Source organism: Terrapene carolina, unplaced genomic scaffold, assembly GCF_002925995.2.
Source record: "Terrapene carolina triunguis isolate 2854851 unplaced genomic scaffold, T_m_triunguis-2.0 Scaffold146, whole genome shotgun sequence".
Classification (NCBI taxonomy): domain Eukaryota; kingdom Metazoa; phylum Chordata; order Testudines; family Emydidae; genus Terrapene; species Terrapene triunguis.
The window spans coordinates 442,223-469,219 of NW_020664497.1; the positions used below are offsets into that span (position 1 = coordinate 442,223).

General features: G+C 40.1%; 1 protein-coding gene across 2 annotated transcripts in view; it reads left to right on the top strand.

The window, feature by feature from the left end:
* SHLD2 (shieldin complex subunit 2) overlaps window positions 1–22,502 on the top strand; it is a 72,782-nt gene extending 50,280 nt beyond the window's left edge. For both annotated transcript variants that reach the window (XM_024209899.2, XM_029912000.1), the window contains 5 exons: window positions 2,488–2,622; window positions 7,216–7,422; window positions 9,362–9,596; window positions 19,013–19,128; window positions 20,672–22,502. In XM_024209899.2, the coding sequence (XP_024065667.2) occupies window positions 2,488–2,622; window positions 7,216–7,422; window positions 9,362–9,596; window positions 19,013–19,128; window positions 20,672–20,844 (866 nt within the window). In that variant the 3' untranslated portion in view covers window positions 20,845–22,502. The remainder of the gene's footprint in view (window positions 1–2,487; window positions 2,623–7,215; window positions 7,423–9,361; window positions 9,597–19,012; window positions 19,129–20,671) is intronic.
* The last annotated feature ends 4,495 nt before the right edge of the window (window positions 22,503–26,997 follow it).

A 26,997-nucleotide genomic window follows, 5' to 3' on the forward strand; every position in this document is an offset into this window, starting at 1 on the left:
GGCCCTGGTTGGGAGTGATCATCAATACAGAGGCAGATCAGAATATTATACAGGAAGATCTGGATGACCTTGAAGACTGGAGTGACTGTAATGGGATGAAATTCAATAGCACAAAGTGCGGTGTCATGCAGTTAGGGTCTAATAATAAGAATTTCTGCTACAAGTGTGGGCTAATCATCTGGAAGTGATGGAGGAGGTGGGAGAATGATGTGTATGGGTTGATTACAGAATGACTGAGCCACCAATGTGGTGCAGCTTCAAAAACAGTAAATGCAGACCTAGGATGTATCAGGCAAGGTATTTCTAGTAGAGAGAGAGAAATATTTATAAAAAAAATTGTATAAGGCACTGGTAAGACCTCATTTTGAATACTCTGTACAATTCTAGTTGTCCATGTTCAAGAAACATGAATTCAGACTTGAATAGTGCTGAGAAGAGCTATTAGGATGATTAGGGGAATGGAAGGCCTATCTTATGAGAGGATACTAGATGAGTTTGGCTTGTTCAGCCTATCAAAAAGGAGGGGAGTAAACAGCAGGGAAGGAGGGTGAAGATCTATTTAAGCAAAAGGACAGTGTTGGCACAAGAACAAATAGGTATAAACTGGCTATGAACAAATTCAGTCTGGAAATTAGAAGGAGAACTATCAGGAGACAGGTTCTGGAAGAGCCTCCCATAGGAGTTGTGGGGAAAGCAACTTAGTTTTGAGAGAGCTGGACAAATTTCTGAGTGTGATTTTATGTCTAGTTTGTTTTCTGATGGTTGGGTGCAGTGACAGCCCTGGAGCTCACTTCCAGTTTGTCTTATGTTCCTAAAAGCCCGTGCTTCAGGGCTTTAGCCAGCAACCTGCAGGGATTCTCCTGCTCCCTTCCTCCAGTATATTTTGTTTTGTTTTGTTCTCTTTCATCTGAAGTATTAGAGATGGCAATGGGCCACTGGAATCTGTGTTCTGATATGTAACCAGACATTCTCACCCTTACGTGCTTCAGTGCCCGGTTTCTGCTCAGATGCTCAGCATCTAACTGACTGCCGTATAAGGGGTTGGGAAGAAATTTTCCCCCCAGGTCAGATTGACAGTGACGTTGAGGGTTTCTGGCCTTCCTCTGCACTGTGTGTGTGTGAGGGGGGTGTCACTTGCCAGGATTATCTGGATATACACCTCTACCCGGATATAACATGACCCGACATAACACGAATTTGGATATAACGCGGTAAAGCAGCGCCCCGGGGGGCGGGGCGCTCCAGCAGATCAAAGCAAGTTCGATATAACGCGGTTTCACCTATAATGCGGTAAGATTTTTTTGGCTCCCGAGGACAGAGTTATATCTGGGTAAGAGGTGTATTTCACTTAATCAGTGCACTGCCATTACAGTGGCCTCGGGCATTGGTGCTCCTTGGTCCTTCCTATTCGCTCCCTGTGGCACGTAATAGTTTAGTCTTCTGTGGACTGTAATATTTTGGTCATTGGGTTTAATGTGTGGGTACTGGTTGGTGTTGATGACCTGTGGTATACAGCAGGCCAGGCTAGATGATCTGGTAATCCCTTCTGCCCTAAAACTCTAGGACTTCAAAAATGAATAGGTGAATAGGGCTCTTATAATTAATACATTCAAGATTTACCAGTTATCCCTTTCAGTCTGTTTGTACACACAGCAATAATTCCTGTTTTGAGTGAAAAGTAGTAGAAAAATGTTTCTCTTTGAGAAAGCAGCTTAACTATTACAGCATTTTTTTCCTAACTTTGACTTAGAGCTTGATCCTGAGACATGCTGAATGCCCTCTTATCCCATTGATGTCAATCTGAGGGTGCTCAGTGCCTATCAAGTCATTGCCATAAATGTTTGGGGCAAGATTTCAAAAAGTCTTAGTACTCAGCACCTACCATTAAAGCACCTAAATAGTGGCTCTATTTTCAAAAGTGCATCTCACCTGTTGTTCTCAATGGAGGTCTCCTATTTCTCTGACTCACAAAGTGCTTGAGCCAGTGTCACCCGGAGTTGACTTCTTGACAAACTCCTATACACTGTGCTGCACAGGAACAGACTCCCCGCATTCCAGGGCGCAACACCATTTGGCCCGGCCAGCAGCTGGATGGAAGGGTGGCTGGGCCAAATTTGAGTGGTGGTGTGACCCTGAGCACCATGTCACAATGCCACTCACTGAAATTTGGCCTGGTTGCAACTCCATCTGTACAGAGTTGGGTTCAATTTCAGTGCCATTGTGACCAAAAAGCTGAAGCAATGCTCTGGCAGCAGCTGTACTGATATAGTATGGGACCACTGCTTAAAAGTGTTCAGGCCGTTCCCCCCACCCTCCATGGCTCTGTGACTTACGGAACTTGAGCAAGTGCAAAAAATGTGGGAGTGGGGGAAAACATCTGCTGCCCACTCCTCCCTAATTGGTGCTGTGGGTTCACAGGTATTTTCATGTACATTTTAAATAAGTTTTTCTGTAAAATCACAGTGATATCATTTAAAACCTTTTCAGAGTCTGTATACAGTTACAAAGGAGAAAAGCAAAGAAAAATTATTCTAACCGTGGAACAGATCAGAGATCAGCACTTTCTGATGGTATTATGGGGAGCAGGGGCAGCCTGGTGTCCTCAACTTCAAAGGAAAAAGGGTAAGTATAAATAAACCCTTTGTATGTATTATCCAGGTAATGATTAATATGTGTAATCTGCAGTCATAGTAAAGGTCAAGAGAAGAGTGAGAAAAGGTAGCATGAGAATATGTTTTGCATGATGCTGTTAATTGTGTTAAAACATTCATTTAGTAAATATTTTTATTCAATGGGTAAATGTCCCTCAGTCCTATTGTGACAATGTACTTGAGGTTTTTAGAAGTTTTAACAATTCCCACCATTCTACACTACCTTTTTTTATGCAAGTTGGCTCAGAAACGTCAGCTTGCTTCATCCACTTATTCTGGAACACCAGTGAGAGTTTTAAATTGCTGTTTAAGGGTTTAGCAGTGATTTCATAATGCTTTATCTATATTTTCATATATCAGAATCTCACAGGGCTTTACAGATGTTAGTCTAGCTTTGACTTAGAGGTTGATCCTGAGAAATGCTGAATGCCTTCTTATCCCATTGATATCAATCCGAGGATGCTCAGTGCTTATCAAGATTATTGCCATAAATGTTTGGGACAAGATTTTAAAAAGACATCACTTCAGTGAGGTGCAATATTATATGCATTTTTACAAATAGGGAAACTGAAATACATAAAAGTTAAGAAACTTGCCCAAGTCACATAGTGAATCTGTAGTCGAGCTGGAAATAGATCCTGGAAATTCTGACTACTGCTTCTCCTGCTCTAACCTCTAGAGCACATGCTCTTTCAAAACTCAAGTAGCTGCAGGTAGAACTAAAGCAATAAGACACAAAAAATAATAATGGGAAGAGAGTAGACTACCAGCAGAAGTTGAGCATTAAGCTGATGAAACCTTCATGACCTTATTTTTTGTTATGTTGTAATAAGAAGGGAATAGGACATGTGAATATTGTCCAAGAGAAATAAGGAACTTATGGGAGATTAACATGAGATGAAATCCTGGACCCATTGGAGGCAATGGCAAAACTCCCATAAGTTCCTTATTAGAACTGAGAAAGGTGAAGTATTAATTGGTAAATAATATGGGAGATCATTGAAAAGTTTCTTGACACTACAGTATGTGCTGCAGCAAGTTAAATAGTTACAATGGATAATCAAGCCATAAAATACTATACTATAATAAAGACTTTGTTGTTTGGTTCCTTCAGTGGACAATAACAGGAAATTTTAAAAACATATAACCATGTATAGGATTATTATAATTGTTTTAACTGTGCCAGAGAGCTTGTAATTTATTCTCCAGTTAGTGTTCTATGAATCTAGCAATTCACATATTTTAATCATTAAAAGACTATATCTAAAATGCAAGATAAAAGACTGATTTCTCAACTGTCCAAATACCCATCACTGATAGACAAGCCATGAACGTTTGATCCCAGCAAGACAGCCAAGAAAAGTCCACGTCATGCCAAACAAGTGTATAGGTCACAACAACTAATTGGCATGATTGGGTCACAGGAAGACACCACATGATGGTCATTCTTGCTAGGAGACAAAAACAGCTAGGCATGTGATGCCCATGTGTACTAGAAGGTTAAACTTTACATAGTAGTCTTGATAAGTAGGGATGAGGAATTGCAGTTTTTTTATACTTCCCTGGAAAGACAGAAGGATATTTAGTGATATTAATAACTCTATCTTGAAACATCAAAGCAAATTCTTTTAGCAAAGAGGTACAGTTATTTTCACCTCTCACTGACGTTGTAAAGAAAACACTCATACTCTGCCACTAAAAACTGTGCCAGTTCTATAGACTTTCTTTGTAATAGCATCAGGTAGTACAGACTCTATTATCTATATTACTCTGGTCTGGCTGAGGTTACCAAACATGATGGCTTGAATAATGAAATACTTTTCTGTAGGCCAACAGCCTTTGGAGAGCAGAACAGGCCTAGTAACATGGGGTGAAATCCTGGACCCATTGAAGGCAATGGCTAATTCCCATTAAGGACAGGATTTCACCCATGAAGATTTTACAACTAAAAATGTATTCCTTGTGTTCCTAAAAAATGAATTTGCGGCACACACTAGATAAGGTTGTGTCAAAATATTGCAGTCCTGACTAATGTATGTAAGCACCTCATCCTGACTAAGTAGCAATATGCAGTTTATTTCAAAATCGTAGCACAAGTAGAGAATTTACTGCTGATACAAATTAAGCTTTTGTGAAGCCAAAGAAATAAATGTAAAATTTAAAAAAAAAAAAAAAAAAAGGGCAGTAGTCTCTGCTATCAAGTTAAATGAATGTCTTCCATGCTTTAAAGAAGGACATGAAAATTAACATCTGAGAGCAGTAGTTATTACAACAATTATTTTTATACTGCCCTGGAAAGAATACAGCAAGAGCTACTAGGATGATTCCAGCATTTAGGAAAAGTGAAGGTCTCTCTATTAGAGAAAAGCCAATGTGGGTTAACTGAAGCAACAGAGAAAATTATTATGAAAGAATTTGGAAAAGTGAAAAAGATTAATGCTCACACTAGTGAGAAGTATTAAAAACCATAGAAAACAATCTAAAAATTGAGAATACCAACAGAATTGTTTTTCCCCAAAGAGTAGTAGCACTGGGGACTGTACAAATTCCCAGATAAGGTCATAAAAGCAAATAGATTAAAAGATATTATAAGAGCTAGATAGACTAGGCTAGATAGACAGTGACCAAGCACACAGCGAATGGTGAAATGAGCATGGCGGATCTGATCGAAAGCCCATGGAAGTCTGTGGAAAGTCTCTCATTAACTTTAATGGGCTTACAATCTTCTGTGCTTGTTGAGCCAATTTCAGGCATCTTTTTTATCAATTCCTTTTTGGGGGGTGGGGGGGTGGGGGGGAGGGAAGTGTATTTTCTCAACCATAGTAAGGTGATTTAAAAAAATCAATTTAACATATTAAAACAGCTTTTCAGATGATTGACTGAAAAGAAATTAAATTATATGGCAGTCATGTTAAGGATCCACGTGATATTTTTCAATACACCTAAAATACAATTCTGCATAATTGTGGAATCTGCATTAACCTGCTCTAACCCAATGTACATAGTGACAAGACAGGACTTTCTTCAGCTTGATCCAGAAGAAGAGTGAAAAGGCAAACAAAAAGTGGCTTGCTTCAGCCAGAGGAATGCAGTCTGTAGCATTACTTCTGGGCAGTATAGTTTGTCTAAGGCCTTGCCTACACTATAGGGGAAATTTGATCTAAGCTACGCAATTTGAGTTACGTGAATAGCATAACTCTAATCGATGTAACTTAGACCTACTTACCACGGGATCCACACTGTGCGATGTCATCATGTGATTGTGTTTCAAGAATATGCACAGGCATGTGGTTTATTGCCCCCTGAAGCAGAGAGTGTAGTATTTCTGTATTTTAATGCCTTCATCATTTGCTGCGTGTGATCTGTAATGGTGCAAGTCAGTAAAATGAAATGTCCTGAACAAAGTACAGAGTTTTGGGAAGATGGATCAGTGTTTGGACAATGGCAAAATGACTTTTATCAGTGATCTCCGCTATAATTCTTCTACTAATATAATTTCCTTCTTCAAGTTCCAGGATTCAATTCCATAACCGCATGCCAATAAACTAATTCTGGACAACAGTTGGGTTTAGTAGTGTGTTTTGACAGTTGGGCCCTTTTTACAAGTCATAAAGGGAGAAAAAAATCCACCTCTGAACAGTTGCTTTATTGTAAGTTTTTAAGGATTACTGTTTCATTGTTAGAGCTAAATTCATCACACCAAACCCCCTTCCCTACCCCCACAATTGATTTCTTCATGGCTGTTCTACTCTCCCAGAATGCACTGAGCTTCTTTCAATAGGAGTTCTAGGCACAAAGAGAAGCCAGAATAGCTTTGAAGAGACCCATTTTGTGGACTGGAGAGGAGAATTTAGCTTAGTGTTTTTAAGTCATCTTTCTCGTAATTAACCCTTTCAGTATTTAGCACATTTTTCCCTTTGTTTTCCCAAACTCAGATAGGAGCTTTTTATAACAAACCAAAATATAAAAAAAATGTTTAGTTATTTTATAGGTAACTCCTAAGGAATAGTAGTATTCATAGTACAAGGTGTTCTGAAAAAGAAATTTTACAAGAAATTATTACAATACTATTTCACTGCATTAATTGAGAATGTTTTATGGTCTCGTGACTGTCCTATGTCAGAGAGCAACAGCATTGCCAAAGACAAGCATTCAATATTATCAGCCAGCACCCCACACCCAGTTATTAGATTGCCTTAAAAAAACACGAGATTTTTAAAAGGATAAAATTGGAGTTCATTTTACTTTCTGGGTTTGCTTTTTGGGTACACTTGGATCATGTCTTAAAATTTTTATATGGAACCATGAAGACTAAAAAGCTTACATTTTTTAGTGAAACCTGAGAGTCTGATGCAATCAATTTGATCCAGGAACTGAGTTTTTAAGAAAAATGCCAGCTATTATGAGACTTATAATACAGTTGCGATAGCAGACAACACTGAGCACATCATTCTGTTTTATTAAGGAATCTCATAGGTGTTTGCAGCTTTCTACAAGTATTAACCATAGCATGGAAGTTAACTCAATGTCTTGCGTCTTTATTTGTTCTTGCTTTATTTTTCAGATCACATATGGGAATTTAAATATCTACTTGCCCAACATAGTTCTATTTCAGGTGACATTGAGCTGCACACAACTCCATGGTCATCCTGTGAGTGTCTGTTTGATGATGATAAAAGGGCAGTTGAATTTAAAGAGAAGTTTCAAAAAAGTGAAAAGTCTCTCATGAAAATGACAAATCTGTCAACACACCTGGAGGGAAAATGTTCAGGTGAGATTGTAATCCATAGTTCTTTGTTGACTACCTATTTAAGTGAGAGACACATTGCTAAGCAGGAAAGCTGATTATATTTATGACCATTAACAGTGTTTTCATTAAAACCAGATAGACACAGCTGGCTGTAGGCCTGAAATTGTGTGTCTTGGAAGCAGTTGCTCAGTATCCCAGCCAAAGTGTGAATGCAGCCTTCATTCAGAAGGCATAGAGATGACCTGTGAAGGGGAGCAGAATAAAAACAGCTTGGATTAAATGTTTTAATATCGCCATCTACTCTCCACTGTAACATTTTTTATTGTGAGGATAATTAACCATTGGAACAGCTTTCCAAGGAATGTGATAAATTCTCCATCACATGAAGTCTTTAAATCAAGTTTGAAATCTGTCTAAAAGATATGCACTGGTTCAATAAAAATTACTGGGGCAGGTGTAGGAACTACTAGATGAGGTTTTTTGGCCTGTATTATGCATTATGGTCCTTTTTCACTTTAAAAGCTATGTAAACCCCTGGAGCAGAACAAAACAGACATTTTCTCTCAGAGCATAGGATGGACTCCTATGTCTGTGTATAGTCATTCAGCAAAACTGTGCTGGAAGAACATTGTTGAGGATGCAAAGTCAAGTGTTCAGAAGATAGGAAATGAAAGAATTATAGTTTCCTGTGCGCTCTTGTGTGTGTGCATTATGATATAGCTTTTAATTATATTGCTACAAACTGTGTTTTCCACAGGACGCCTCTCTGGTTCAGTGCACAGGGTAGATAAGGCTCCTGTTCAGTATTTTTTTTATCCACATCAATAACCAGTTGTTTTCCATTGCTTGTAACTGTGATCAGTTTTAACAGTACAGCCATTTTTGGGAACTTAAGTAATGAAAATAGGTAGTTTTGCTAGTATATTTTTTGTAATGACATTTTGAACAAATCTAATGCCTTTGAAGTTTGAATCACAGACTTAAAATGTGGCGGGGCATAGTCCTGAGGTTCGAGAGGTGTCTTTTTTGCTGTACCCATGACAATCTATCCAGATTTGGTTAAGTTATAAGCTGTGGAAAATCACCATTTACACATACACAGTAGGACTTGTTTAACATTTATCCTTTAATTTTCTGAATGTTCCAGCTGCACTGCTCATGCTCCTGGGCTCCACTGAGTCTCAGTCATTGTGCCCATGTGATACACAGAGAGCTAAAACTCCAGGTGGAACAAAGGCAAAACAAATGCTGCTCCTGCTCCCGCTCCCCTCCATCAAACTGTCCTTTGATGCTATAAACTTTTGGTGTATCATAGCATCCTGTTTCCCCATTTTCTGTTGTTGTACCTGCCATAGAAAGTTTTATGTTTCCAGGTTTACTTACCAAGACATCTCTATACACCTCTACCCCGATATAACGCTGTCCTCGGGAGCCAAAAAATCTTACCGCATTATAGGTGAAACCGCGTTCTATCGAACTTGCTTTGATCCGCCGGAGCCTGCAGCGCCCTCCCCCTGGAGCGCTGCTTTACCGCGTTATATCTGGTCGCGTTATATTGGGGTAGAGATGTATATGAGAAATGTTTGAATAATCCCTGGTACTGTTATAATCAGAGAACATCTGAGCTATTATGATGTATTGCGTATCTGATCTCTAAGTCTGGTGGTTGTTGTTTTTTAAATATTGGCCTCTGTCACAGTAATATTTAAGCACGTAGGTCATTACTTTCAGATTTATTTTTCTTTATCATAATGATTTCATCACTGAGGAAATCATTCTTTGTAAAGCAAGTCAATATGCAGTTCCAAAAAGATAAAGTAAATCTCAGGCTATTGTTATGCTATTTATACACCGTTTTTGTTTGGAATCAGTTGAGCTATATCTTCTTGTTACTGCTTTCTATGATATTCTAAAATACTAAGATGGCACAAAATTTGATCTAATCCTTTTGTTTTTGTAGGAGTGATTCAATTGAAAGCCCATGTCTTAGACTTGAAGTTTACCATTGCTACTCCCCAGTACAGGCAACTCATCTTAGATGCTGACACTTCATTAGAATGTATTTTGGCTTCTCTTCCTATGATCATCTATTCTGGTTGTGCAAAATGTGGGTTGGAACTACAGACCGATGAGAACAAGATCTACAAGCAGTGCCTTAGTTGCTTACCATTTAACAAAGTGAGAAAGTTCTACAGGTAAATCAAATAAGAAACTAAGACCAGCAAAACAATATTTAGTATTAAAGAGAGAGATTTAAAATATGTTGAATAACCATAATAAATTTCATGTAAATTTGGCTTCACATACATTAACATTGTGAATGGAAATATGTTTTATTCCTTACTATACTTTATGTGTGCTCTTTAAGAAATAGCATTTTCTGGTGGTCAGAGCACATTTCTGGGACTCAGAAGGCAGTTCTGTTCCTGGCTTTGCCACTGACTTTTTATGTGACATAGGATGAGTCCTATAACTTCATTTTGCCTTAACTTCCCCACCAGCAAAATGAGATGATAATACTTTTCTTCTTCAAAAACAACATTAGGTTTACTACATTTGTGTTTGTAAAGTACATTGGATGGAAAACTTTACAGAATGCAAAGTATCCTTATGTGTTATATTATTTTTATCATTACTTAAAGGTTATATTCCATCTTTAAATAATCCATCATAATTTGTTAACTCCCATTTAATGTGATGAAGGGGTAGTAGTGATTTTTGTGGGTTACTGTAACACTGGACTGGGATCAAGGAGGATCCTGGTCCTAGCGCTTATGTGAGAACCCAAGAAATCCATTTGACCATGTCATGCCTCAGCTTAGCTTTCAAATTGGGTGAAAGCAGAACCTCATCCTAAAACGAGATATGCCATCTAATTTAAACTAAGAGGGACAAAAGGCAAAAAACCCTGCATCTTTCCAATTGATTGCATAGGAAAGAACAGGCATACCGTTATGAACAGCAGATGGCAGTATGAGATAGGCTGTGCAAACCCTTGGATTTATAACAGGTTAAAGCAAACTTAAGCCTCATCATTTGATTTAACAACATAATTATTAAATGTAGAGATCATTATTTGTTTTAAATAATTTATTATTTCAAATACTTCTTTACCTTTACCTTGTTTGCAAAGTGGATTAAGCATAGCATGCATATAGTACAGGTGAATTCTGAGGCAATGTGCATAAAGTCTGGCATATAATTTACTTTTACATATAACTCCTTATTTTCCTAAATTATCCTAACTTGCTTTATAATGAGATGGAACAGGGAGTGTGGTGATTGAGTACCAGCAAATAAAGTGGTAATTTCTTACTCAGTAATAGCTCACACAGCAATTAACATAAGAGCCCCTTTTATTGAATAAGGTAATATTAGCTTGGTCCTTGGAATTATCCCCTACTCAAAAATACCAGGGGATTAGTTTTTGTAGTATTAGAGATTTTAGTAATTATTATTTTGTTATTTTCTGAGTGCTGACAGCGTGCTTAGGACTCTATTTAATAATCATAGATGACAGCATGATCCCCTTCCCCAAAGAAAGCATACAACCAGAATTAGTCACGGACAATACAATGTGAACATACATGGGTACAGTCCTGCCTACTAATGTGAGCTACACAAGTGGGGAACAGACACTGCACACCATAGCATATGGCTAGAGGGGAGCAGAGAGTCTAGCCAATCCCAAAGTGTCAGACTGTACCCCCTAGAGCTGTAGTGTGCCAGCACCTGCAATTAGGTATGTCCCTCCAGTAGCACTCAAGAGGATGGTAGAACAGTACCGTTCAGCTTGGGTGCTGAAGTAGTAGGACATCATCTGTACCGTCTCTTCTTTATGAGGGTGGGCAGGGACTAGGGGAGCTAAGAAGGACCTCCTGGCTGGCTGCTGGGACTGAGTAAGGACTGAGCTCAAGGAGAGCTGCAAGAAGACAGTGGCTCCAGGGAGGACGCTCTGGGGTTACAGCTCCCATACCAGGGCCGGGACAAGGTGAAGACTGTATACCCCGGAAGGGGTTTATTCTGTTTCACCTACAGACAGTGTGTGTGACTCAGCCAGAGGGCTGAGTCACCATAAACTGAAAGATTGCAGATACACCCAACCAGAAGGGGGCGCTTGCGGAAGGTGGATGCTGCCCTGTTACAAATACGGATAAGGATTTGGCATTATTTCTTTAATAAAAGACATAACAAGAATACCGAAACCAAACTAGTCCAAACCCTTGAGAAAAATACATAAATTACCAGTTGCATAAGTTAAAATCCATATGAAGCAGCCATCAGTCAGTCACCCTACCTTATAATAAAGCCAAGCCTACTTGCCTACTGTAGATACAGAAGAAAACAAGTGTGCACATGACCAGTCCTGGAATAGGTCTGGGGCACATGGGAGGAGATTGCGTCTGTAAGATGTTAATAATGCTCATTTTGTTCTTGTACAGTTCCCTACCTTCAATTTGTATATCTCAGAATTGCTAGTAGGGGATTTTCAGAAGAGGCCCGTAACTCTGGAATTTGCTTCCCACCTTTGCTGTAACCCAGGCCAAATATTATGACTTTCAGGGCACATCGCAAAGCTTATCTGTTTACTCAGTGTTTTCCTATGAGCATGAATTAAATGAAAAAGGTTTGGTTTTGTTCAGCAGGGAGAGATTTCTTTTAACGTTGACATTTTATTGGAGGAAATTTTTTTTATATTTTTCAACTTGTTGTAAGAGCATGAAAGAAATATGGTAAATTCATGATATAAAGAAAATAAATAAGGTGCCCCTGCCATGGAAATTTTAACTTTCTCTTTTCAAGATGAGCATAAAGGACATCTGTTTAACCTCTCGCCCAAGGCTGGCACAAATGATGGTGAGACAATCTCCTAGAGTTGCATTGTATAGCAGTTCCTGAGTCTGAGCCTTTATGTGGACCTTGAATCCATAACTTTTATAAAGAGTAGTGTGTATCTAATGTTTTCACATTGACATTCTGGTCTTTGGTGTTCTAGTAAAACATCCTGCATATCTTAATAGCAATTCCAAGTTGCGTGTTGTAACACTACTTAGTGCATGCTAACAAGAGATGTCTCTTTCCCTGGCTTCACCGGAGAGAGATCTCATCTAAATGAATGAGATACAATTTATTAACAAAACATGTTGTTCTCATTCTATTTCCCTATTTTTGTAAGAGCATGAAATGTCAAAATTTGTTCCATTTAAAATAGTTAATATTGGTGATTGAGATCAAGTAACATTTCTTTCTCCTCAGCCCACTGAATCATGTTCCCCATGACTTTTTCAGAAGGTTATTTAAAGCTGTTTGCATGAGAGTGTTGTAAATTCAGCATGATTGGTGGTTCCAGAAACAGAATTGCTCCTTGCACCTTTTTTGGGAGTCAAATTTTTATAATCTGCATGTTGTTTGTACTTTGTTACATGAAGAGTTCTAATATGGATCATCTGTGACCTTTAAACAGGTCTCACTTTAACTAATTCATATTCATAATCTTAAACACTTTCACTAATTTTAGGGCATAATTAGGAATAAGATATAATATTTCATAGTACATTTGCTTGTGTTTCTGGTGTCTCACAAAGCAAGGGAAATGTCTAACTTGAAATAGCATCTGATTTTGATTCAGGAGCAGCACAAAAATTACAGCTGATGAGCTAACTGTTTTAATATCTTAACAAATATATCATTATCCCTGGAATTATAAAATATTTTGACCACCTTGGCTAGATTTTTTTTCCTTTTAAATGTTTAATCTTTATTTATGAAATGCAGCCATGATCTGCCTGAGCCCAGGTTTATTAACCTTTCAGGCATGCTATAAAGCTCATATTTCCCCCCTGTTGACTTAGGCTGTACATGGCCTAGGCTGAGGTGGCTATTACGGTGTTTACATATAAATGTTTGTTTAGATTTTTAATTTAAGGACCAAGAGCCCAGAGCACTGAATGGGTACTTACAGTTGTATTTTAAAAATTCAAATAAATAAATAAATAATAAAAATAAACCACATTCCTTCTGGGCTATGGTTACAATGGCCCAGAAAAAATATTGTCAACTAAGGGAGATTAGAAAGAATAGTAAACTATTCATACAATCATTCCTCTTTTGGATTTCAAAGGTCACAATGTTATTTCTTTTCTTCCTCTTTCCATGTTTTTATCCCAGATATCTACCCTTTTGCCTCCCCTCCTTATACTTTCTTTATGGAGGAGGATGTAATAGTGTTTCCTTCAAGTGGCACACAGCTGTATTTTCTTTATCTATAGCTAACAGCACTTTGTTAGTTAGAAAGAACACAGTAGTGCCAGTAATAATGAGCAAACAGATTCCCAGTGGACAGGGAATTATACACACAATGCCTGTTTTAGTTCAAGGGGGTTATATGCTTTAGTCCTCAGGGGTTTCTTTAAATGGAGTACACGCAGCATCATAATATTTTGGCCCAGTAAATTTGTATATATTGTATATTGCTGTGGAGAGCTGGAATTCTGGCAGCATTTAAGGATTAGAGAGAGTTCTGGCAACATGGAATGAAAATACCCAGTTTCCCAGTACCTGCCTATCTGTACCAGTAGTGAATTTTAGGGGTATTTTTAGATAGCATGTTTGACTTGATAGAGGTGGCTATATATACTCTCTCCGTGGTCACCAAATTGTAGCTGGATATCTAGTTTGCAGTGGATTAAAGTAGCCATATTAGAAAATATAGTACTTGTGCAAAAGAGATTAATTACAGATCAGTATTTTCTGTGGTATGCTACTGTAAATAAAAATGGACATAGGCTATGGCTACACTACAAGCTAGGAGTGCGATTCCCCTGCTCACATACACATACTTTCACTTATTCTCATTGTGCTGGCCATGCTGAGTACATAATCACCTAAAACTGGTGGGTATGAATTCGGTGTGGCTAAGCTGGTCCTTTGCCGCTGCCCGTGCTACTGTGACTACATTGCTATTTATATTTGCGTTAGCTCTCATCGAGCTAGCTGAAGTACCGGCATGTGTATGTGAGCAGGGGAATCCCACGCATAGTTCAGAGTCATAGCCATTGTGTCAGGCACCAAACAGAAGGTTGAATTGAGAGTGACAGATATTTGAAAAAAATTACTACTAGGTATTACAATAAGATGTTGATTTTTATTAAACCGTGTAAGACCCTTTGAGTGAAGTTAGATGACATTGGGAAGAAAGTCTCTGAATTAAGAACCTGAGACCAGGCAGTATCCCAGAATAAGCAGAACCAAGCAAATGTAAATGTTTTCCAAGTGCCTCATTTGATCCACTATAGGCTTTTTCTGCAATCTATTTTATACTGTGGATTGCAAAAGTTTTAAGTTTTGTCCAGAGCCAGTCTAAACAGAAATCTACCTAAGTTTGTTAACCCACATGCCCTGAGAATCCCCAGAATGATGAGGCAGCAAGACTCACCCCATAAAGTGTTACAGATACAATTTGTAAGAAAGATACAATGCAAAAGACAATATTTTGCATTTCAGAGGTCTAAAATGAAATCATTTCTGGTTTATCTCTGATGTGAAGGGTTTTTGCAGTTAAGCAGTTTCTCCAGGAGATTTGAATTTATTAGGAAATCCAGTGGACAGTTATTTATTTCCATATTTTTGGAGGAAATAAACTATATTTGTTGAATGCTCACAATTTCATAGAAGATGAAAAATCCAAGACTAAATATGATGCAGAACAGAATCACCTCTTTTTTGTTACTTTTGCCTTGGGTAGTACTTTTTTAAGATAATGAAAGTAAAGCATCCCCCAATTAGGTTTTTCTCATCTTTTGTGATTTAAACAAACAACAACCTGGAAATAAATCCAGCTTCTCTGCAGTCTTCTTAACCCCTTTGATTTACCACTTTACAGTCTCATGGTCCACAGACCCTTGCTTCTTACTTATGATGCACTAAAAGAATTTCTTGTTTATCTTTATATCTCTAGGTATTCACATTTTTTCTTAATCGACATCTTAGCTAATAAAGTTTATGTTCCTTTCTTTTAGCTGATTATATGAACTTTGATTTCCTAACTCTTCCCTTCAGGCAACTTTAACTAACTTCCTCATTTTTTTAAAAAGACCTGAAGCACCAGGTCTAGGTATGTTCCCCTGAAAAGGTATCTAAATTAATTATATTGCAGTCAAGTTGTGGGAGTGGCATTTCTGGAAGCCACTAATAATTACTTACACTTATATATGACACCTTATATATGGCCAAGGATGACAAAGTGAGATCTAAACTAACTATACTGAAATGCAACCACCTCTTCTGAAGTAAAACGTTGCATCTGTTCAACAACAATTCTCCATAACAGCTCAGGGAATTGAGTATACAGCCTCCTGTTAAAACTACTGGGAGAATTTTGAGTAAGCAGAATAGCATTACCCAAATTAGAATTTAGCCAGGACACCGTGGTTATTAAAAGTACCACCAGATCATTGAAGACCACATGTGATCAGGGCCTTGATTTTTATCTGTCTAATCCAACAGATTTCAGCAGCACAGGGATAATATCACCAATACCACTTTCTGTAACTCCTCACTAACTTCTTAGAGGTCTCCTATCTTAACTATTTACCAGGACTGTCCATGTTTAGATAATGAGATCTGATCCAAAGAAATATGGCTACGACCCTAAGGCTTGGTCTACACTTACCCCCCAATTCGAACTAAGGTACGCAACTTCAGCTACGTGAATAACGTAGCTGAAGTCGAAGTACCTTAGTTTGAACTTACCTCGGTCCACACGCGGCAGGCAGGCTCCCCCGTTGATGCCGCGGTACTCCTCTCGTCTAGCTGGAGTACCGCAGTCGACGGCGATCACTTCCTGGTTCGACTTATCGCGTCCAGACAAGACGCGATAAGTCGAACCCAGAACTTCGATTCCCAGCCGCCGAACTAGCGGCTGGGTGTAGACATACCCTTAGTGTTTAGCGGATGGTTTGTCAAAGAATTTGCCCATAGACAGGGCTTTGGAGTGGAGCTGCAGGTTTTTGCCTGGAGCTGGAGCGGAGCTGGAGCACAGCTCCAAAGCCCTGCCCATAGAGAAGATGTCCCAGCCACAATCAACGTCTCTACGTGCTGCAGAAATGTTGAACGTTAAGCATTAAAAGGTAGTGCAGTTTGGTGCATTTTCTCCTTGTATTACCTGCTCAATTATTATATAAATAGTGATAACAGCTAAACATACCCCAAATAGGATGCAACACACTGGAGCTATGGAAATCTGCCATTCTTACCTTGTACCTCATCTGTGTTTGCAGATCTCTTCTATGGAAGTGACTCCTTCCCTTTCTCCTATCTCCCTCATGCTATCCTAGTGGGGTGGCCCCTGAGATGTGGGCATACCCGTTGTAAAGACCCAGACTTAGAATGATTTTGTGCCTGCCTTTTATTCATTTGTTTATTTAGATTTAAAATTATTAAAAATGCACTTATCCAAGGCTCTGGATGCCTATCACAATTAATGATACAATACAGTGAAACTCCAGCAGCATTAAAGTATTCATTCCAACAAGGAGTCAGACAGACACCTAAAAAACGTAGGGTTGACCTTCAAATTTATTATTGATTTGACTCTGAATTATCTACATTATCTATCTAATATTTGCCTGAACAAAAAAAGCTATATATATTTCTTTGTTAGCATTATACTTATTAATATCTGCATGTGATAGCTGGTGTCATTATAGATTAATTATACCTTTGGCTATTTCTCAAATCTCTTTTATAGTGAATCCTGCAATGTCCTTAGTTCTTGTCAGTGTTTGTTGGGAACTCTACTAGAGAGAGATGCAATTGGTCAGTCCTTGTGTAGTCTTATGGGCTTTGGACTTGCTTATTAGAGTGATGAACTCTTAGTTTTGCTGTGAACACATGGACTTCCGAGAATCAGTTTCTTGATACTTATCCTGTTAACACCGATAAGCTACATTGCGATGTCTGCACCAAAAAGGAGACATAATATGGGGCAAAGATCCAAAATGTGAGCAATTAAAATATATTAGAAAAGGGAAAAAATTGATTTTATATGATTGATTGGGAGAGTGAGGATCAGTCTCTAAATGTGGGATTGTTATTTTCTGTTTCTTTAGATCTGATGATAAAAGCTTTATGTGGCTGACATGTTATTTACTTCAAATAATTAATTTTAGTTTGTGAAAGTTAATAGAGAAAAATAATTTTTAAAGATTTTTAAATTGTCATGGGCTCCAAGAGTAATATCATCAAAAACTGATAAAACTATAAATTTATTAGAACGTAGTGTTCTATTTTCATTATTTATTAATTTTTATTTATTTCTGAAATAGAAACATATGACTCTTTCTCTTTGATATTGCAATTTATTCTTAATTGATTAGAAATTTCAGCAGGGGGTCTGAAGCGACTGCTAAGCTGCCAACAGGTTCTGCTAGCTTAATTGCTTGCATACAGAGAGTACGCTGATTAGGCTGAACCACTGGTCAAGGGTCTGGAGTTAAAAGCAGAGAATGTCCTTCACTCCTGAAATGCATAGCTTTAGGTACATAAATTATAGCAAAAACAAATATACTCAATTGTAAATCATGTGGCAGGAATGGTGGGCACACTTGTGCACTCTTATGCTCTCTCTCTCTCATACACACACACAAACATCTTTGATCTGCTCATTCTTGGCATTAGAGAATTTAGCATTTCACCCTCTACTAAAAATACCTACACTTTTTTTTTTTTAACTTCCAGAAAACAGTTAATGAAAACTGTTATGACTATATCTTTGCCAACTTACTTTGGAAACAAATGCCCTTTCTGTTTGTGGAGGTCAGGCCAAATGTTATCATTACTAAGGTACAATTTTCCTTTACTTAATGGAAGTTGTGCCTGCTAAAAATGGCAGTTTTTGGCCCAGCATGAATAACTCATGTTAATACATTAATCGAAACAGAAAGTTGAAATGCCAAAGGCTGTAGTGCATTCTCTGAGTGATGAAGGGAAATAGTCATTTCCCACTGAATCACAGAACGATCAGTTCTCCTGGCATCTTCTTAAGGAATCTTAATCTCAAGACTAAGGTTTTGAGCTTGAAGAATGTGTCAGATGCTCAGCCTGGTGCAAATCAGTAGAGCCCTACAAATCTGTGGGTATTTGCTTTATATCCATGGTTATCCGCAGACCATGTTTGTGGATCGCGGATTAGATGCAGATACAAATTTTGTATCCGCGCAGGGCTCTAGAAATCAGCTGAGCTCCATGGCTTCATCATCTGAGGGTCTGGCCCTAAACATGTTGTATGGGGCAATTTTCATTTTCTTTCAAACTAAAGCACAGATTACAAAAAGAATAAATCTATCCCTATTTTCTAAAATCACAGCTTGGTTGATAATTCTGTGGCATCATCATGCACAGCCATTAGAGAATCCATTAAACTGTCAGGCACAGATTCCTGATCTGCAGGTTGGCAGAAATTGAGAGCATAAAAGAGATTTACCAGATCAATAATATTAGGTGAATAAAGGCAATATTATATTTAATTACCTTGACCATAAATTTTGTTTCTGCTGCAAAAATAAAACCATTTCAAATGCAAGCATTTATGGGAATCTGTTTTCTTATTTAGACCAGCCCTGATGACTGCAGAAGACAAAGGGTGTGAGATTTGTATTCAAGTGGTGTCAGAGTTGATGGAGAAAATATTCCTTAATATTCCTGCAGACTGGCTGAACAGATTCATAGGTACTGTACCATACATTCTTTGTTAGAAAAACAATCAACTGCAGCACAGAACCAGAAACACTTAACTGAAACAAAGTTATAGTTACTGCCCATACACACCAGAGGCCAGGACATTGATCTGGTTTGGTATGATATTTCTGATGTTTTATGTAACATGTAGCTTTAAAAGAATTGCATATGTTTCATGTTCCACTGTGGATTTGTCAGACATTTATACTTAATTCCCAAACATTATTAGTCTGAAGTTAAGTTTATAAACATTGATCAATTGTTCAGAATCCTGAAGGCAAATATTGTAATTGTAACAAAAGACAAATGTGAGACATCTAGGAAGTTCAGAATAGAATTTAGGTAACAGGAGGTATTGTGAGATGATTATTTATAACTAAGACTACATTTTAGTCACGGATATTTTTAGTAAAAGTCACAGACAGGTCATGGGCAGTAAACAAAAATCCACGGCCCGTGTCCTGTCTGTAACTTTTACTAAAAATACCAGTGAATAAAACTTGTGGGGGGCTGCCTGGGGGCCCCAATGGTGCTGGGATAGGGCGGCCTGGCTGCTTGGGGGAGCTGGCAGCACCGCTCGGCCCAGGACCTGTGCGGGTTCTAGGGGGTTCCCAGCCAATGGGAGTTGCAAAGCCAGCGCTCTGGGTGGAGGCAGCCCACAGAGCTGCCTGGTCACGCCTCTGTCTAGCAGCTGAGCAAGGGGGATATTGCCACTTCCAGGGAGTCCCCCAGGTAAGTGCTGCCCAGAGCCCACCTCACTCTGTCTGGTGCCCCAATCCCCTGGCCCCTCCCACACCCAAACTCTGCTGCTGGGGTGGCGGGCGTGGAGGCCTGAGATTGCTCCAGAGCAAACAGTGCGCCTGGTGCAGGGGCTGCTTGAGCTGCCCCTGAGCTAGATGCACCGGCTGCTGCAGAACTCACGGAAGTCCATGGAATGTCACAGAATCCGTGACCTCCGTGAAAAACTCACAGCCTTATTTATAACATTACGTAGCTCAATACAGTTACTAGCTAGGAATGTGTGTGTCTGTCTCTCTCTCTCTCGCTGTCTCTGTGTGTGTGTGTGTGTGTGTGTGTGTGTGTGTGTAATGTATGCATATGGATTTATCTCAATTTTTAAAAATAACTGCCATATAACATTTCAGAATGTATATAATTGCAAATGTTGTTGGTGTCTTGCCGAGAATTCCCGGTTGCTGACATATCCTCAAAGTAGACTTCCTGCTTGGGAGCTGCTATAGGGTAAATCACAGGAATTGTAGTTTAGCTTATGAATGACAGGCTCAGCAAGTCAGAAGGTGTTCAAAACTCTTTTAAGAAAAGGTATACTTTTTTAATTACTAAATTAATTATTCAACTTTGTTGTTCAAATGCTGAGCAGTATTTCCTGCGTTTTATCCCTTCCAGGGAGGAGATCTAATCTGAGGATGTGACATTACAATGGCAGCTTTTGGGGGCTTGGGGGAAGAACTTAAGTGTAGATGTTAGCATGATAACAATGAAGTATAACTGGTTGGTTCACTGTCTTTTGCAGTGCCTTCCTCAGATACAACCTATGGCATGATAGTAGCAGACCTGTGCCACTCGCTGCTAGCAGACACCGAAGCATCCTATCTGTTGGACATTAGAAGCCATTTTGTGCTGGATGAAAACAGCTATCCTTTGCAACAGGATTTCTTTCTGCTGGATTTCCATCCTGATCTCTGAAGCCCTGTCCTCACAGTGACTGATTAACAGAGACCTTATGGACAAGCAGATTGCAAAAAAAGAGAAGAAAAAATAATTATTTCATGGAAGGAAGCTGTAAAAAAACACAGTGAAAAAGGTTTTTATCTTTACTTTGTACCGAAAGCTAAAAGACTAAAAATGAAAATCCACCAATTGTATATATTGCTTCTGTAGTATTTTATGAATTGTCATATAGTGATTTTATATCTATATTTTAAAGATTTTGCATATATCTTTATTTTAAAAATGATTTCACCAATGTTTTCTCCTTGTCTTCCTCTTTTCTCAGCCCCTTCAGAAAAGTCTTGTGGTGTTGATAGACAGTGAAGTCTTATGAACATTGGCAGAGGAGAGGGAAGCCATTATTCTGTAGTATGGTCTTAGTTGTAAGATACTCTGTTTTCGTTATTTCTTACGTCTTTTCTTTGATTCCCCTCTTCTCTCCTGCAGATAGCAGAGTCTTCTTCATTTTCTCCCAGCAATATAGTCTTGCCTCCATCCCACCAGAACACTTTCTCACTCAAGAATCCCAATTTCTGAGCCCAACATAGAAATTGTGTAGCTAGGAACTGATCTTCACACACAAGTCACACTGGTTTAACTAAAACTGATATTAAAAACTTGTTGAGTTAAACTGCTGCAAACCCCTTTTGTGTACCCTTTTAAACTGATTTAACCCTGGTATATATTGATTTATCTTAAGTTGGCAAGAAGTTGAATGAAGCCAAATCAATATAAGCCAGATTTCTATCTCATTAACAGTGTCCATGCAGGGTTTTGCACCAATTTAAATGGATTTAAAAACACATCTTCAGTTAAATTTTGGCTTACCTTTGCATGCAGACTGGGCCTAAAGCGAATATACAGAAATCATGAGTTGACTTCCATCTGGTCCACAGTTTCACTGCTGGAGGGGCTGATAGAGCCAGTCTGTGTGTGGATAGTTCTGTGTGTGGCCTTAACAATTTCCCAATGTTTAGTATTTAAGAGAAATCTTGTCTGAGCACAGGATTGGTAACGAGCAACTCCTGAGTTGTAATTCTGGCTTTGTCATGTGCTACTTCCGTTTTCTTGGACCAGTCATTTAACCCTCTACCTTGTTTGTACCTTCAGCTCTAAAATGGGATGACCTCTCAGGAATGTCATGAGGATCAGTTAATGTTGGTAAACCACTGAGAGAGCAAAAAGTGCTGCCCAACACTTCCCAATCTTATCCAAGTATAGACCTTTTCCATCTTTGTTTTGCTGTAGTCATCTACCCTCTATATCAAGCCCATTTTAGTTGGTTCTTATCTCATTGTTTTATTGTGTTCATATTGAGTTTAAAAAGTTTACCTTGCAAATTAACTATGAAGCATCTTATGATACAAAAGTCGGCTGAAATTCTAATCATTCCTTTCCTGAAGAACCTCTTATTTGGTGCTTGCAGACCTGCCCGTCATAGTTTTAACTGCTAATTCAACATCTATTACCACAAATCAAATAAATTCCTTCACGCACAACTATATATGCATACCATTTTTTTGGAAATTTCATCTTACTTCCTGGACATGCATGAGGGTGGTTCTGCAGAGCAAGCATTTGTGTATCTCTTGGCTAGTAACATGGTTTTAACAAAATAGGGAATAAAGATTGTTATACTAAAACTGTAAATCAAGAGTTCTGCTAAACTTAACCGGATACATAAACAACAACCTGCTTATTAAGTCATATTTCTTGGCATCGCTGCCTATACAGTTGCCTGTAATAACCTGGATCTGCTGACCTTCAGGGCATACTACAAGGTGTAACCATTGGCTTTTCTGTGGAGGGAGAGTGTAAAGGGAGCTGACATTGGGTTGGGGGAGGAGAAGTTCTGTTTTGAACTGAATTTTTTTGGGGAGCAGTTGAAGGGGTTAGCTTCTTGTTTCAGCTGTTGTTGTTATTATTTTATTATTTTATTTTATTTATTAAGACCAAGGTGTGAAAAGCGCTAGATAGATGCCTTTTTGACTACTTTTTATACATCAAAATAATAAACTATGCTTTTCTCTTTGCTGATTTGTATTGGCAATACATGCTTGTCATATCTTGTTCTGGGTTCGTTTTTCATGGCAGTTAAGCCGTTGTCACTTTGTGCCACTAAAAAAACAAATTAGCATTTAAATGAAGATCATTAGTTAACATGTACCATCATATGTTTTCTTAACAATTAAGGACGGAGCTGTGGGTGGGGGAGGTATCTTATGCTCTCATTGTCTAAACACCTCCGATATAGCCTGGAGTGAGAGGTAAATGTTTGTATTATAACTTTGTTACTCTAAGGGTATGTCTACACTATGGGATTACTCCGAATTTACAGAATTCGATTTTGGGCAACCGATTGTATAGAGTCGAGTGTATGCGGCCACATTAAGCACATTAATTCGGCGGTCTGCATCCATGTACCGAGGCTAGTGTCGACTTCCGGAGCGTTGCACAGTGGGTAGCTATTCCATAGCTATCCCATAGTTCCCGCAGTCTCCCCCGCCCATTGGAATTCTGGGTTGAGATCCCAATGCCTGATGGGGCAAAAATTATTGTCGCTGGTCGTTCTGGGTACAGCCTCACCCCTCCCTCCATGAAAGCAATGGCAGACAACCGTTTCGCGCCTTTTTTCCTGGGTGAACTGTGCAGACGCCGTACCACGGCAAGCATGGAGCCCGCTCAGCTCAAGACAGCAGTCATTAACATTGTAAACACCTCGCGCATTATCGTGCAGTTTATGCTGAACCAGGACCTGAAAAACCAGGAGAGGAGGAATCGGCTACGGCAGCGCGGCGACGAGAGTGATGAGGACATGGACACAGAATTCTCTCAAACCGCAGGCCCCGGCGCTTCGGAGATCATGCTGTTAATGGGGAAGGTTATACCCGTGGAACGCCAATTCTGGGCCCGGGAAACAAGCACAGACTGGTGGGACCGCATAGTGTTGCAGGTCTGGGACGATTCCCAGTGGCTGTGTAACTTTCGCATGCGTAAGGGCACTTTCATGGAACTTTGTGACTTGCTTTCCCCTGCCCTGAAGCACAAGAATATCGAGATGAGAGCAGCCCTCACAGTTCACAAGTGAGTGGAGATAGCCCTCTGGAAGCTTGCAATGCCAGACAGCTACCGGGCAGTCGGGAATCAATTTGGAGTGGGCAAATCTACTGTGGGGGCTGCTGTGATGCAAGTAGCCAAAGCAATCACTGAGCTGCTGCTACCAAAGGTAGTGACTCTGGGAAATGTGCAGGTCATAGTAGATGGCTTTGTTGCAATGGGATTCCCTAACTGTGGTGGGGCAATAGATGGAACCCATATCCCTATCTTGGCACCGGAGCACCAGGGCAGCCAGTACATAAACCGCAAGGGATACTTTTCAATGGTGCTGCAAGCACTGGTGGATCACAAGGGATGTTTCACCAACATCAACTTGGGATGGCCGGGAAGGGTTCATGACGCTCGCGTCTTCAGGAACACTAATCTGTTTAAATGGCTGCAGCAAGGGATTTACTTCCCAGACCAGAAAATAACCGTTGGGGATGTTGAAAGGCCTATGGTTATCCTTGGGGACCCAGCCTACCCCTTAATGCCATGGCTCATGAAGCCATACACAGGCAGCCTGGACAGTAGTCAGGACCTGTTCAACTACAGGCTGAGCAAGTGCAGAATGGTGGTAGAACAGGGGTAGGCAACCTATGGCACACGTGCCGAAGGTGGCACGCGAGCTGATTTTCAGTGGCACTCACACTGCCCGGGTCCTGGCCGTCGGTTCGGGGGGCTCTGCATTTTAATTTAATTTTAAATGAAACTTCTTAAACATTTTAAAAACTTTATTTACTTTACATACAACAATATGGTGGAGCTTTCGGCTACAGGCAAACAGCCCAATAGGAACTGCCACCTCTGTCTCCTTAATTAAATTCCCGTATTTCAACCAGGTTACCATGAATGATATCACTCTCCTGAGGATAACACAGCGAGATAAAGAACGGATGTTGCTTGAATGCCAGCAAACACCGGGACCATACACTGCCAGGCTTTGTCATGGAATGATACCAGATTACTTGCTACTAGCATGGCGTGGTCAAGTGTCCTACCATGGAGGACGGAATAAGCCTGCACTGCCCAGAAACCTTCTGCAAAGGCTTTTGGAGTACCTCCAGGAGAGCTTCATGGAGATATCCCTGGAGGATTTCCGCTCCATCCCCAGACACGTTAACAGACTTCCAGTAGCTGTACTGGCCGCTAATGCATCCCAAGTCCTCAGGGCAAATTAATCATTAAAAAACACTTGCTTTTAAACCATGTTTTATATTTACAAAGGTACACTCACCGGAGTTCCTTTCCATGGCTTCATGGTCTGGGATACCACATTGGGAGGGTTGGGAGGGTACTTCAGTCAGGCGGAGAAAAAGATCCTGGCTGTTGGGGAGAATGGAGTGCTGTGTGCTCTCCGCAAGCTGCTGCTCCTCCTCCTCCTCATCTTCCCCGTCTGCAGAATCCTCAGACATGGCTGAGAGTACCCCCTCCTCGGAATCCACGGTCAGGGGTGGGGTTGCCCCCCCTAGAATTGCATGCAGCTCAGCATAGAAGCGGTATGTCTGCGGCTCTGCACCGGACCTTCCATTTGCTTCTTTGGTTTTCTGAGCTCCTTAACTTTCACACGGCACTGATATGAGTCCCTATTGTGGCCTCTCTCCATCATGCCCTTGGAGATTTTTTCAAATGTTTTGGCATTTCGTCTTTTGGAACGTAGTTCTGCTAGCATGGAATCCTCTCCCCATATAGCTATCAGATCCAGTACCTCCCGTACGGTCCATGCTGGTGCTCTTTTTCGATTCTCGGACTGCATGGTTACCTGTGCTGATGAGCTCTGAGTGGTCACCTGTGCTCTCCACGCTGGGCAAACAGGAAATGAAATTCAAAAGTTTGCGGGGCTTTTCCTGTCTACCTGGCCAGTGCATCCGAGTTCAGATTGCTGTCCAGAGCGGTCACAATGGTGCACTGTGGGATAGCTCCCGGAGGCCAATACCATCGAATTGCGGCCACACTAACCCTAATTCGAACTGGCAATGTCGATTTCAGCGCTACTCCCCTCGTCGGAGAGGAGTACAGAAATCGATTTTCAGAGCCCTTTATGTCAAAGTAAATGGCTTCGTTGTGTGGACGGGTGCAGGGTTAATTCAATTTAACGCTGCTAAATTCGACCTAAACTCATAGTGTAGACCAGGCCTTAGACTTGGTCTATACACAGTATTTGTACCGGTATAACTATTTCTGTCAGGGGCCTGATTTTTTACCAAGATAGCTACATCAGTACAATATCTAGTGGACACTGTTTTATCAGTATAAAGGTGACTTATACTGGATGTAGCTTATTCTCCTTCCTTTATGGGAATAGGTATACTGGTATAAATCACCTTTACATCAATATAACTGGGTGTAGGTTAGGCAGAGTCTTTTTGTGACCCAAAAGATTTTGCATCATATAAGGCACTGGTTCTCAACTGGGGTTCTGCGGCCCCCTGGGGGGGTCATGAGCAGGTTTCAGAGGGTCTGTCAAGGACTGGACTTCAGCCCCGGGCAGTGGAACTTGGGCTCAGGCTTCAGTCCTGGCGGTGGGATTGGGGAGGGAGCGTCACCTCCATCCCCTGACTCGCCTCAGCGGGCCACCCAGCCTGTCTGGGTTAGGGGGACACAACCAAAAATTGCAGTGTCACTGCAGAAGAAAGAGCTCTCCCTGCTATCAGAAGGTGTTGCCTCATAGCCATTGACTCCATGAGCAGGCAGCAGCTAGCCAAGAAGACACACCACTGCTCTTCCCTGCTACATCAGCTCTACAGGGAGCAGGGCCAAATGGAGGGGGGAGAGCATGTGGCATGGGTCAGCTGCAGGTTTTTAATACCCTTAACCTCTAGCCTTTGCAAGCCTTAGAGATCTTCAAGTCCATGGTCATGCCCTTTTTTGTCTTATTAAGCACTTCCTTGCTCATACTTCAGTGCATTGCCATTTGTCCTTTCGCTCTGTGACACAATTTTTTTTTTTAGTAATTCCCAAATCAAGGAGATTCTGGGATTTGTAGTCCAAGGACCATTGGAGTTGTAGGCCTGAGAGAGAGCAACTCCTGCT